The sequence below is a fragment of the Neopsephotus bourkii genome, unplaced genomic scaffold, assembly GCF_033783945.1.
Source record: "Neopsephotus bourkii isolate Nb327-2 ecotype Australia unplaced genomic scaffold, CSIRO-AGI_Nbou_v1 NB_663, whole genome shotgun sequence".
Classification (NCBI taxonomy): domain Eukaryota; kingdom Metazoa; phylum Chordata; class Aves; order Psittaciformes; family Psittacidae; genus Neopsephotus; species Neopsephotus bourkii.
In genome coordinates, this window is record NW_026901162.1 from 1036881 (window position 1) to 1050143 (window position 13263).

At 35.4% G+C, this 13263-nt stretch overlaps 1 protein-coding gene across 2 annotated transcripts in view; it reads right to left on the reverse strand.

Moving 5' to 3' along the window:
- The window catches only part of LOC133212084 (RCC1 and BTB domain-containing protein 2), a 30897-nt gene extending 17858 nt beyond the window's left edge, over positions 1 to 13039 (reverse strand). Inside the window, exons 1-7 of one of the 2 annotated variants that reach the window (XM_061353116.1) lie at positions 12073 to 13039; positions 8471 to 8534; positions 5124 to 5282; positions 4546 to 4696; positions 2320 to 2486; positions 1461 to 1619; positions 26 to 133 (exon numbers count right to left, since the gene is read on the reverse strand). In XM_061353116.1, the coding sequence (XP_061209100.1) occupies positions 26 to 133; positions 1461 to 1619; positions 2320 to 2486; positions 4546 to 4696; positions 5124 to 5282; positions 8471 to 8534; positions 12073 to 12098 (834 nt within the window). In that variant the 5' untranslated portion in view covers positions 12099 to 13039. Of the gene's footprint in view, positions 1 to 25; positions 134 to 1460; positions 1620 to 2319; positions 2487 to 4545; positions 4697 to 5123; positions 5283 to 8470; positions 8535 to 11403; positions 11459 to 12072 lie in introns of those variants that run through there. The other variant, XM_061353117.1, reaches the window with a different exon arrangement.
- Positions 13040 to 13263: the final 224 nt, after the last annotated feature.

Below are 13263 nucleotides of genomic sequence, written 5' to 3' on the forward strand. Positions count from 1 at the left end.
TTGACAAGGAGTGTCACACACATACCCGCTGTACGCGAATGTCTTGCAAAGCTGCTATTCGGCATGGTGTTGGCTGGTTGCCACTGCTGCCCAGTCCAAGCTGGCCATTACCATTGTAACCCCAGACATAGACCTTAAAAACAGAGACAGGGATTTCAACTGTCTATGTTACTCTGCACCACAAATTTTGGATGCTGTTTCTGTTTAAAATACCATCTGCATGCTCATCTAAAATTCTAAATGTCCATATTCATGTTGCTCTTTAAGAGTCGGATTATGTAAGACTACAATATTTTAATATGAAGAGTAGAAAATAAGTGATTCATATGGGTGTTTCCCAGCACAGAGCAAATTCAGCACAAATACTTCCCTTTTCCCAAGAGCTAAATTCTCATTCAAAAATCCTCTAAAAGAAAATACACCACCCTAAATGGAGTACAAACTGTGTGCTTTGCACAACAGTTTCAGTGGGCTGTTATTAGCTTTATGATGAACATAACAAAAAGCAAAAATACTGAGCTCTGGTAATTTCAGTGACATATGTTCTACTGCAGTCAATAGCTATTTAGGTATAAACTGAAATGCTTTGAGTGAGGATGTAGGCAGCCCAAAATCTTCAGTTAGCATAAAGTAAAACAACAAGAACACTACAACCCTCTTAGTATCTTTGCAATGAGGGTAAAATGTGTAAGAGGAATTCAAGGGGTATTGCAGTAGAATAAATGTATGAAATGAACTTTTCTTCTCTCTGTTTTCTTGAAGACAAACTGTGCATATATGAGCACTGAAAATTAAAATAGCATTCACTGATTATTCTCACACTCTTGATACTCAAGATTCCAGTATTGAAAATAATTTATTTTTCTATGAATGCAGCAGTGGGATAACATATTAATCAGCAGTTTAATTTTTTGCTAGAATATACCAGCTCTTAAAATCAGTGAATCAGTGATGTAAACTTGGTTATTTTCATATGAGAAAATGAAGCTATCATGAAATGCTAAATGTACATACAGATTCAATATGATTTAATCCCAAAATTTATAAAAGTCTCCTAACCTCCACAATACTGTTTTTAAATTTAAATTTGATACTTGAATTCCTTCAACTCAAAGCCAACTTCGATAGATGACACAAAGTAACAGCTGCTAGATTTTATGAGTAATCTCATACACCAAAAAGCCATAAATTAAATGTCAGTGAACAATTTTCCCTGTTTCACTCTACCTCCTTTCTAAATGAGAAAGCATAATCAGCATGGATGGGAAAGCGTGCTGAAGTATGTCAGAATGTGCAGAACAATTTGTGACAAAGGTTTTTACAAGCAGTATAAGGAGGTAGACTTGAAGGAGTCTGGAAAGGTACACTTCTTTTCTGAGTAGTTCATTACTGAAATGATCTAATTCCGTGACATTACATCATACAAAATTAAGTCAGAAAGTTCACTTAAAATTTCTTACCTCTCCATTTTCCACCACAGCCATAGAGCACATTTGTCCACAAGCTATATTAACTACTATTTTGTTTTGTAGGCAGCTGGTAACTCTTCGAGGAATTGGTTGATTAGCTGTTGAACCTGATCCAACTTGGCCTGAGTTATTATAACCCCATGTGTATACCTGTTGTAAGAAAATTGTCATACAAGATTACCATGTAACAGTTCAAAGTACATATTCAAGAGAGAAAAGTTATATGCATAAAAAAATGCATTTTGAGTTCATGTGGATGTATTCTTTTAAAGACCTAGGAAGATACATAGGTTTACAATTTACTTGTTTCCATCAAAAATATGCCACTCGTAATATTTATATATTCTATTTTGTTCCTCCAACCAAGCGTAAGAGGCAACATGACAACTGAGTTAATACAGGAAGAATTCACTGCTATTTTTCTAGAATCCAAAGTAAAACCGCTAACTAGACACAAATGGCATCTCAAAGTAAATGACAGAAAACTTTTTACTTTTGTGGGTATCAATCCTTACACGAATGTGATTTATATTTATGTCAGCTTTAACTCCACTAAGCATTTACAGTTTAGTATAGCATAGAAAGGAACCAGCTGCCCTCTACAAACACATTATGATTTGTTATTACAAGCAGATGTGCCACAAAAGTCAATGTTCTGCATATACTTAAAGCAGCTAGAGCCTAACAGGTTTTCTATTTTTATCAAACATTTGTGTTGCATTAGGAATGCATTAGCATTGTGAGGGTAACAAGAAGCAAGGTCTAATGCTCTAAGTGCAGAATATTTTCATTTCTCACATACGTGAATTCCATTAAGAGAAAAAGAGATATTTATTCCAGCTATTCTCACCTCTCCATCAGATGTTAACACCATAGAATGATGAGAGCCACAGGCAACTTCAATGACTTTCTTGTTCACCAAGTTAGTAGAGACTTGACATGGAATGAAACCATGATTTGTTGTACCATTGCCCAACTGACTATAAGCGTTATGACCCCATGTATACACTTCTCCTTCTATAATAAAAATGTAAAAAGATGTTTTAAAATGAGTACACAACATAAAATTACAAACTGATAAGTCAAATTCAATAACAATATGCCTATTTAACTGTGTGTGTACATATGTATGTATATGCCCTCTGGGGCTCTTAATCCCAGGGAAATACCAATACTACCTTCACATAGTGTTCACCACAAATCTAACAGGATAGTATCACCAGAACCTTAGTGAAGGAAATCACATAGCTAAAAGAAAGGAAATAGTGCAATACAGAAGAGAAAAGGATAAATGACAGCCAGGAGTCCCTATTTCCATTTCTTTGTAACTGACAAGCAATCAGAATTTCTTATCTGCCCTGGCACTTTCTCAACTTTGGAAAATTCAAGTAACAAGCTTTCATTCCTTTAAAATATTCATGAGGATGTTTGTAAGAAAAACTTATTATTACTTATTAATAAACATAATAGTGTTTACTTATTATTTAAACATACTATTTACGTTCTGTATTTTGAGAAACGTGCTAGTAAAATTAAGAATGCATGAAATGTCTAACTCTGTTAGACTGATGGTCAACCTAGTGCAAAATTCTGTCTCCAACCAGCAGCAGAAAAAAGCTGCTGTTTAAGGCAAACATAAGCCTAGTCACTTTTTGCACTTCCCAACCACTTACAATCACTAGAGTACAGATATTATCAGGCACTTTTGATTCTCTTTTTTGTACATATATTGCCCCATTATCCATGAAGCTAACTCTTTTTTGTACTCCCTTTCTTTCACTTGTTTTAAATGGAGTGTCTTCTAGTTACAGTGGTGCAGGACTTGACAAATAGCTGTCTTACATTCATCTTGTCCATCACAATCATCATCATAATTTTCTAAACCTAGGTTATACTGTTATTGCAGGGGCTAGGTTTGACATACAACTCCATCAGATTTCTACAAACGATCACCAAACTCCTTAATCCCTATGAAGGTTCCCTACTGCAAAGGCAAAATGTGCTCACTAAACCAGTATTTCTTTGCAATAACAGGTTAAATCTAATTACTTTTTCCTGTCAAAAGCAAAAAACCTTCCCTTCCTTTCACCGACATGGGAATACAAATTCCAGTAAACAGGTGAAACAGCCACACAGAAACATACAACGTAAACTGGAAATGATACTAATTAACACAAGGATTGTGAAATATGTAATGGCTGTCTGAAAGGTAGGTTAAAGGAGGCTGAATGGAAATTATTCGTGGGATGGAATTATGAGTAAAAATCATCAAAGATCAGTTTTGGATGTGTTCTTTTGCAATACTTCATCGTCTGGGTAAGGCCTATGAGTGAGTCAGTGAGATCTGCCAGTAAGAAAGCTCAGAAAGATACAGATACATCTATAAAAAGACTGCAAAAAATATTGCAATGTAATTGAATATAAATAATAGTCACACCTGTGCAACATAATTCCCTTTACCTAGCTTTGGTCATCTAATCTAGACTATTCAAAAAGATTTCTTCTCATTAACAGAGAAAGAGACAAATGTTAACATAATCAGTCAGGCTGTAACAGAACATCACTTGGAACTCAGTATTAGTTATTTCTCTTCCAGAATAATGTACTTAATTATGAACAGAAGGGCCACTAGTACGATGTTGATAATAGAGTGTCAACAAGACAACACAAACCAAAAGGTTAAGAGGCAACATAACTGGTCTCACATCCAAAAGCAGGCACAGGAGGGAAAAGATGCATTTTAGCTAAAGGACACCATTGGCACATATGGGTATAATGTAGCTACTAAAGCATTTCAAAAGCAATCAGAAGTTCCAAACTAAACTGCAAAGTGAAGAAAACTTCCAAAATTAGCAAAAAAGAACAAAGCAGAGCTTGAAAAACTTCTCAAAAGAACTACCTATGAACAGAGCTAGCTGACATCATATTCACCAATGTAAATATGTTGGACTTGACAGCCAGGAATGTCTATCCCATTTCTCTCTCTTATGTTACCAGCACAGTCCTTCCCCATCTGCTGGACTAATTAAAGTGGACTATCTGAAATACAGAAATATATATTCAGATCATACTTTACCTTCTGTAGCAAGAACTACATGAGGACCACTTCCATAACTCAGACAGGCTATCTTTTTGCCACATAGAGAATCCAATCTCCTTGGTTCAATAGTGCTCTGCATGTCACCTGTTCCCAAACACCCACTGCAGTTCATGCCAAGCACAAAAACCTGTTAGAAAAGAATCATAGAATCATAATTTAGGGTGGAATGGAGGATGACCTCCAAAGGACATCTAGTCCAACTCCTTGCTCAACAAAGGTTTAGATCAGACGACTCAAGACCATGTCCAGTCACTCAAGTCTCCAAGGAAAGATCTCACAACCCTGCCAGAATTTAACCATTCACATGGTAAATTCTTTTTTCCACTGCTCTCATCCTGTCACTATGCACCTTCAAGAATGTCTGACTCCCAACATTCTCTTTATCGTCTGATTGTCGTAGGAAGCCACTAATTTGAATTGGAAGTGTTTTCCTAGCAATCAGACATTTTAGCATGCAACTTTTTCCAGTTATACCATCATAGTACTGGCTTTCAGAGTAACTTTATGCATAAATGATAAGTATGTCATGTTCATATATACTCTTGGATGATTACCTCATCATTTTCAGTTGCATACAACACCTCATTACCAGCACTGCCAAATACACAGGCTTGACGAATTAACTTCAGTTCTTCTTGAGAACAGAGAGAAAAAATAGGCCATTTCCCAACATCCAGCATCTTCAGGGCTGACAGTAGTGTTGCTTCCAAGACCTGATATTATAAAAAATTACATCAAATACCTAGACAGAGATAAAAACATATGTTTGGACAGTAAAAAGGTTTTTATTTAAAAAAAAAAAGGAAAAAACAAAAGAGAGTGAGAAATACCATTCTCTTTCTCAAGCACAAACCAGTATTTTAATTCTAGAACTATACTTGGGAAGCCATTAAAATAAATGAATACATTGTGATCCAGAAAGAAAGGACCTATATGCATGGAGAAAGGTACCATATAAGAAGTTAAATGACGAGGTCATATTTTCAATGTATCCATACCACATAACTGATAACTTATAGAATTCAATGTACAGGATTCTAATACAGAGTGCAAAGTACACATTAAAAACTTGAAATTAACATGCATCTTTTTCCTCAGGTGCTAAAATTACTGTTAAAAAAAAAGAAACTATCATAAAGTCTTCCCAAGAACATACTTACTTTTGAAAAATACACACTTTTTTCACACAGTGAAAATGGAAACTTTAGAAGATGTTTCCTTTCTCCTTTACTTTTGAAACTGTGTTTCAAAAATAATTGAGTCATTGGGAACTTCCTAAGAATATCTGCATTTTATGTAAGTAGACATGTAATAAAAGAAAAAAGATAATTATACATTTCCCAGCTTATCCAAGGACCAATGATAAGTTTCTAATTAAAGGAAAAGAATAACAGGTCTCTTCAGTTATTAAAACTAGTCAAGCTAATGTCTGAATCTCATGCAACATTTCTACTGTTTTAGTATATCATAAATCAGAAAAAAATGTTGCAGTATCAAAATTTAATAGCAAAATTTTCATGGAGCATGCATCCAATTATCTTTTCTGAAATTAAAACAGGCTCTGAATGTGACAAAAAATAGCAGCGTTACTTGCCAGATCAGAAGGTAAGTGCAGGACAGTAAAGTAAGATAGGTTCTGCCTATCACAGGCATTACATAGTTCACTGTGTAACAGTGAGGACTGCATCATTAGTTTATTTCTAGCAAGTAGGTAGGACAAGGGGTAATGGGTTAAAACTTAAACAGGGGAAGTTTAGACTGGATATAAGGAGGAAATTCTTTCCTGTTAGGGTAGTGAGGCACTGGAATAGGTTGTCCAGGGAGGTTGTGAATGCTCCATCCCTGGCAGTGTTCAAGGCTAGGTTGGACGAGGCCTTGGGTAATATGGTTTAGGGCGAGGTGTCCCTGCCCATGGCAGGGGGGTTGGAACTTGATGATCTTAAGGTCCTTTCCAACCCTAACTATTCTATGATTCTGTGAAGTACCAAACTTACAAAATGGTCTGCTTACAGAGTGTAATTTTTTCTACCTCTGAAACAAAGATGTGAATAAATTCTAGCTTGGAGTCTGAAGCATGTTATGTCAGTAGTAAGGATACTGCTTTTTCGATTAGTACCACTTACTACGAAAAAATGTACACAGAAACATAGATAACGTTTTAAACTTCAGACATTAACCCTTAAATTAATCCTGAATTAAAATCTTTCCACAAATAGCAGTTAATCACACATTTCTTTATATATAATTCTGAGGAACAGAAAGGAGGTTTGGTCATCGCTAAAGAAAAGTTGCGGTTTTGATCACACCAGTTCTTTCCCCATCATCCACACACCAAGTAACTGACCAATTTCAGCCAAATTTGTAAGTGAAAGGGAAGTAAGATTCCGCTGACACAATCTATTTGGCAGTAGACAGCTAGACAATCAGACATGTATGTTATGAAATAAGTCAGGAAGCAAGCAGGTCAAAGCTAGTCCTAGCACATGCTGTCTTCTACGACACAAAGCAGGGTTATGAGAGACAAAGGACATGAATCTGTACAGAATCAGGCTTCATTCATGTGCTGTTTGTAGAACAATTGTTTTATATCAATAGGTTAGCATTAAGTTTATGGAGTATTTTAGGCACTTCTAAAATATGATAATAAATACTGAAAGCATCACAGACTGCTCTTCCAATTGCATCATCAAAACTACATTCCACTTTTGCTCAAGACTCATGAAACCTGAGGTTCAAAACGACAGTCAGGGTGCCCCTCAGTTGTACAGATTCCCTTAGTGGAATAACATATCGGGTCTAAAATGTGGGCTTTAAATTGCAAGTGCACAGTGGGTCAGAACCCACATCTTGAACAGGAAAGTTTTTCTCTGTAACCTTCTTCTACAAAGCATTTGTGTCCTGCTCTCATAATTAACATGTTAAAAAAAAAACCCAAACCCAAACTGTAACATTTCTCAACACTAAAATACTACACAGAAAGAAAAACCAAAGTACCATTATTAAAAGCAACCAAGGAAACACCTTTTTTTTTTTTTTTTAAACAAAAGAAATAATCACAAACTTTATCAGACTAAAAAATTTCCATAATTTACATCCAGCCTCTGGAGTTATTAGTTACATTCAGCTCAGTAACAGACACTCTCTCACCTTTCAAGATTTTCTTCTCTCACACTTCTCCATTATATTTTGTAAAAAAAAAAATAATACATATATATATATATATATAAAACCCCCCAAACATTGGACTATCAGCCTGCCAATATTTATGTCCCATAAGTGATCAGTTCCTTCATTATTTTACACAAACTCATTAAAGACAGAGACCAGAATCTGAGATTTCATTTGGCCCAGCTAGCCTACAGATGTCTCAGTTACACCTCAAGAAACTTCTTCACTTCATCTGACCTCAGCAATCAGTTTGAAAACTGGTCATTCAGTTTTATTTGTCATACAGATCACCTTAAAAGGCATTATCATTAAGCTGCTAATGATGTTTCTGAATGATGTTTCATTAAGTTTTACATGCAAAGCATTCAAAGAAAATAGAAAAATGACAGGAATTTTTTGCCTCAAATTATTCTACAAAAGTTAATTCTAACAAGTTTATGTTATTGAAACATTGGGCTGCAACATCTAAACTTAGAAATTAATACTAAGTTAAATCAGCCTTGTAAGCCAAAGGAGCAATTCAACCCAATTAAAACAAACATATTGTTCTTCTAATATTATGTGGATCACATAAGCAACATTTCTTTTTCTAGTATAATTTTTTTACCTGTAGCTTTGGTTTTCTGCTTATCTTGACAGCTACTAGCATGTAGTAATCTACTGCCAAATGGAACAAAGCTTATTTCTTTTGGATACAGCAGTACAAATTCTCAATACAAAATCAAACTCTGACCTTGACACTGATTCCTTGAGAAGGAGGAGGCTCATCCTCCATAAGGATTTGTGCTTGTGTCCCCCTGCAGAGAGAGAACTGTGGTTAAAATCACCATATCATATTGCTGCAACAATACTTTATGGAACTATACACAATACTAAAGTCAGAACTAGTTGCTTCTGTGGGGTGAGAAAACAATAAACACAAAGCTCACTCAATTTTGGTTTTGTATTCAACTGTACAGTGTTCAGTTACTCTGCTCTTCTGTTTTCTTACCTCAAATAATAATTCTTGGGCAAAACATTTTTCTTCATTTTTTTTAAACTAACCAGACTGTGATTGGAAAGGAAGACATTTTATTAAACAAAATACTCCAATGTCTTTTTATTGCAGTAAAAATACATTTAGAACCTTGCTGACATAATTTTAAAAGATATTTATTTCAGAAAAAAAAGCAGCACACTGGTTGGAGCTTTCTGTTTCTGGCTTAAACCTTCAAATGCTTTTCTTACAGTTCCATTCTGAAAACTAATGTTAGAAAAACATTTGGGTCTTTTCAGGTTTACTGAGAATTCTTAAAATATTCACTTTGCTTCAGAAAATACTGCCAACCTTGTAAATTACTTGAATAATTTATAGGATGTGCATTATCAATAGAAACAGATTTTCAGACCAGATGTACAATTAAGAATCTGGACAGCATATTCTGGCAGTCTGAGTTTAGGTCTTGGAATCTGAAAGTTCTAACCCTGGTTTTGGTTCAACTATGGCAGGTCTTTGGGTAAGGCACATATATTTCTATGGTATAGATAAGATTGAGTTAAGGAACACAAATACTAGTTCTAATGGCCAAGTTCTACTAGCAGTTTAAGACTATTTAATCCTAAATATTTAAACAGGTTCACTGACTCCTTCAAATGTAAACATTCTTGTAGAGTCTCTCTAGGAACTTGGCAGGCAAACAAAAATTTTCAGAACTCCACTCAGTATTTCCTCCCACTTAATTTGAGCATTTATGAATTTCATCTGCTGAATCAAAGGTCTGTTTGGAGCTTCTTCCTCAAGGACTCTAACCACAGGCTTAGCAAACATCAAGAAGAAAAAGTCACAGAAAAGAGGGATTTGCTGACACCTTTAGGAAAGGAATCTAACCTGATATTTGTGATTTGCCAGCAGTTTGCCACAACAGTAGTCATTAAATGATGCTAACTGATCAAAGTGATCTTGCACAGGAGGAGAGACCAGTAATATTGTCAACAGTTATTCCTATTGAACAGGTCATATTCCCTTACTAGGAAGAAGACTGGTTTCAAAATGATCTTCCTTCTTTGTATGTACAGTGAAATGTCACTACTCTGTCCAGTGCTGATAATTAATTGACAGAACTCAGCTCGTCATTCATTATTACATTGATGCAGCATTTTCCATTACCAAGAAACTTCAGACCTTGAGAAACAGTAAGTGCTTGCTTGAAAAACTGCCAACTCCAACTCAAGTATAGCCGCCTCCCCTTCTTGCTTCTTGACATTAGACTGTGACTTCTCAGCTCCTCATGCAAGCTGTACTGGCTGTCTACTACTTGCAAGAGCAAATCTGCATGTAATTTAAAAGTTAGATCAAGGAAATTCTGAAAGACTGGAGTATCTGCAGTCTGAAGGACAGCCATCCTTGACGGTGCAAGGTAGGCAACTGTTACAGAAATTTCTAATCGAAAAGATCTAAGACAGCTTTATTGTCTCAGTCTCCACAGAGACAAAACTTCAGCCAAAAACATTTTGTCAGACACCACCTCTCTCTTGGCATGACATCCAACTCCACCTGTTGGCTCCAGGGATGGACCTTCAGCATAACCCCACTGAAGTTTTCAGAGGTTCATCTACATGCAGTTTTCTGTATTGGAGCTAAATGCTTGAAACCTATTTGCAAAGGCCTTTATTTCAGTAATATCATTACCCTCAAAAAGAAATGGGTTATCAAGAACAAAAGCTATGAAAGCTAAGATGCAAGCAACACACAGAAGAAAACACAAGCAAATTTAAAGCAAGGAAGATAGTGGGAATATTGTTCTGTTACCCATACTTAGCACCATGCTTCAATACCACTGTGATAAAGAGCAAATACATCAGGAAAAACTTTCTGAAAGAGGTGAGAAGGCAGGAAAGAAAACAGAGGGCATGATTTTTCAATTCTCTGATGATTTAAAAAAAGTGTTAGGGTATGGTGTGAAATTTGTGCCCTAAGTGACAAAACTGCTTTGAAAAAATCATATGTAGGTTCCTGGGACACCTTCCCCTAACCTTAAAAAAAACCCCACTGTGGGGTTTTGGGCTAGCAAAACGATTTGACTAATTAGATTTTTATAAAATCATCTATGACTTTCAAAAGTAATGGTAAGACACACTGCTCATACTAAGTTTCTTTATTTCTCCTATTCCTTCTTTTCCGTTTTGAACTGATGTCTATCATCGCCATTAATGTAGAACAGTGTATGGTTTACCAGTGAGCAATGAGTGGAAGTGACTGAAAAAATGCATCATCACAGAGAAAATATTTATAGCAGAATTAAAAAAGAATCTTAAATTTTTTTCTCATTCTGTAAACCCTACAGTCACCCTGAAAAAATAATTTCAAAGCTTTGGCTATCCATTTATGTGACTGACACCAACCAGTAGATTAAATAAAACTACTGACAGCTATCAAGAGAAACTATATAACAAACTAATGAAAGCCAGAAATACAAAGGCTAGAAAAGAATAATTAAGTATATACTAAAATTGTATCTCTAATAGACTTACCGAAATGTCAAGGTCAGCAGCTACAAAAGCCTGATAAGAAGATGTTGATAAAAAATATTTTTGCTTAAAAATATTTACACTTCTTATACACAAGCACAAAAATACCTTTGGAAGGCAATCAAGTGTTTCAGATCATGACAACAAAGCAACAACTACCTTTAGTGCTGCAAAGCATTATAGGAGGAAGCTGGAGTCATTTGCACATAATTAGTGGCTTACTTCTGCAGTAAAAGAAAAAAAAAAAAAAGGTGCATTATCTCCAGACCTTGAAGGGTATTAAAATAATCAAATACTTTTTTAGACAGTCTCTTGGGAACAGGATGTCAACCCTGCATCTAAATCTAAGCTAATGTAATGTAATGTAACCAACTCTAACCTGAGCTGTTGAAGAAAAACATTTTTTGCATTTTTTAATGTGGCTGATCCCAGATTTTCAGCAAATTAACTTGAAAAGCTCTTTCTCTTTGCTGAATTGTTAGACAAACTCTAAACACTCAGGTTCCTGTAATTCGTGCATACACACAGACATAATAAAATACAACTGATGCAATTGTCAGCTCTTGTTGATTTTAAATGCTACATAAAATTTAATTTACCATAAAACTTACTTGGTAGAATTGAAACTTATACTACTCCTTCATTTGACCTTCTAACATGAGAATTCAAGGAATCAGCTTTAGGGAGACAAAAGTATTCCAAAGATCTGGTTTTAAAAGAACTTTATTAAAAATATTAACCATGTAATAGAGGAAAATAAGTCCAAATAATGCAATAAATACGTGAAAGACTGAGCTATTATATTTTTATAAACGTCAAGAATCCCACCTGTGTGTGAGAACCTCAGTGGACATCAGTTCAATGCCATAGGAATGGTATGTTTGGGAAGAAGCCTTCTGTTACTATGTAATCTTAAATACTATACTGCATTAACAGATAACCAGTATGCAAATGTACTCATTTTGTTATGCCCCCTCTAAGTTGATCTGACCTACCTTATATTGTTAGCAGTCTGCAGTTATGTGATGCAGCCAAACACTGAGCCATGCATCAGGTCTAGCTGTTGGATCTTTGATCTCAAGTCTGCTCTAGCTAGAAAGAAATATTTACAGCTTGTACAAGTTCTAACCTTTAATCACTTCCTTAGATGTCCAAGGAAGGTAATTCTAGTTTCATTTGGACTAAATCCTTAATTTACAAAATGTATCTTCTAAAACATTCTAAGCCTTAGTAAAAGAACTAAACATAAGCATTACTAAGGCATATCTGTTTTCTGTTTTTTTCTACATTCCTTGCTTGCTTCAGTTTAGCCCAGCTTTCCAGCACATAGAAGATATGGTCCATGATAAGGGCTCTTGCCTACAGCTGAGAGCACTATGTGATGGGTCACCAAAAGAAGAGGTTTTTCAAGGTGATGTCTAGCATGGTTCCAGCATGAATTTGGCTGTAGCTACGTGTCCCTGTAACATCAGGCACTTGCCAGAGCACCTCCCACGAAGCCAGCATGCAGTGCCTAGGCAGGTGGGAGGAAGTTGCAATCCTTCCCTGGCTCAAGTCAGAATTTGCCTAGGTATATGCATCAAACACATTTATCAATACAGATCTAAAAATAAGTAAATAAATAGATAAATAAATAAATAAAACACACACAACACATATTCTATACCCGGACTGAGAAATATGGTAGTTTAAACTTTTATAGTTATAGGTATCTGCATAAAAATATACTTTATGTTAAGAAGCAACAGATACAATAGTAAATAGAATATGAAAGAAAAGTTATCCCACTTCATCTGTGAACAGATGTAACTCTCTGAGGATTTCTTCAACAGTCTTCTGATACTGGAACTGCCCAATGATTAGTGGCAAGAACACTGGATTAGATATAACACATTGAGGTTTCCCAACTCTTAAAAAAACAATTAAGAGACAAAATATTAACTTTTATGGTATAAGTTTAAGCATCCAATATTAAATCTACCCACTGCAACAGCCTCATCCAAACTGCAACAAATCATA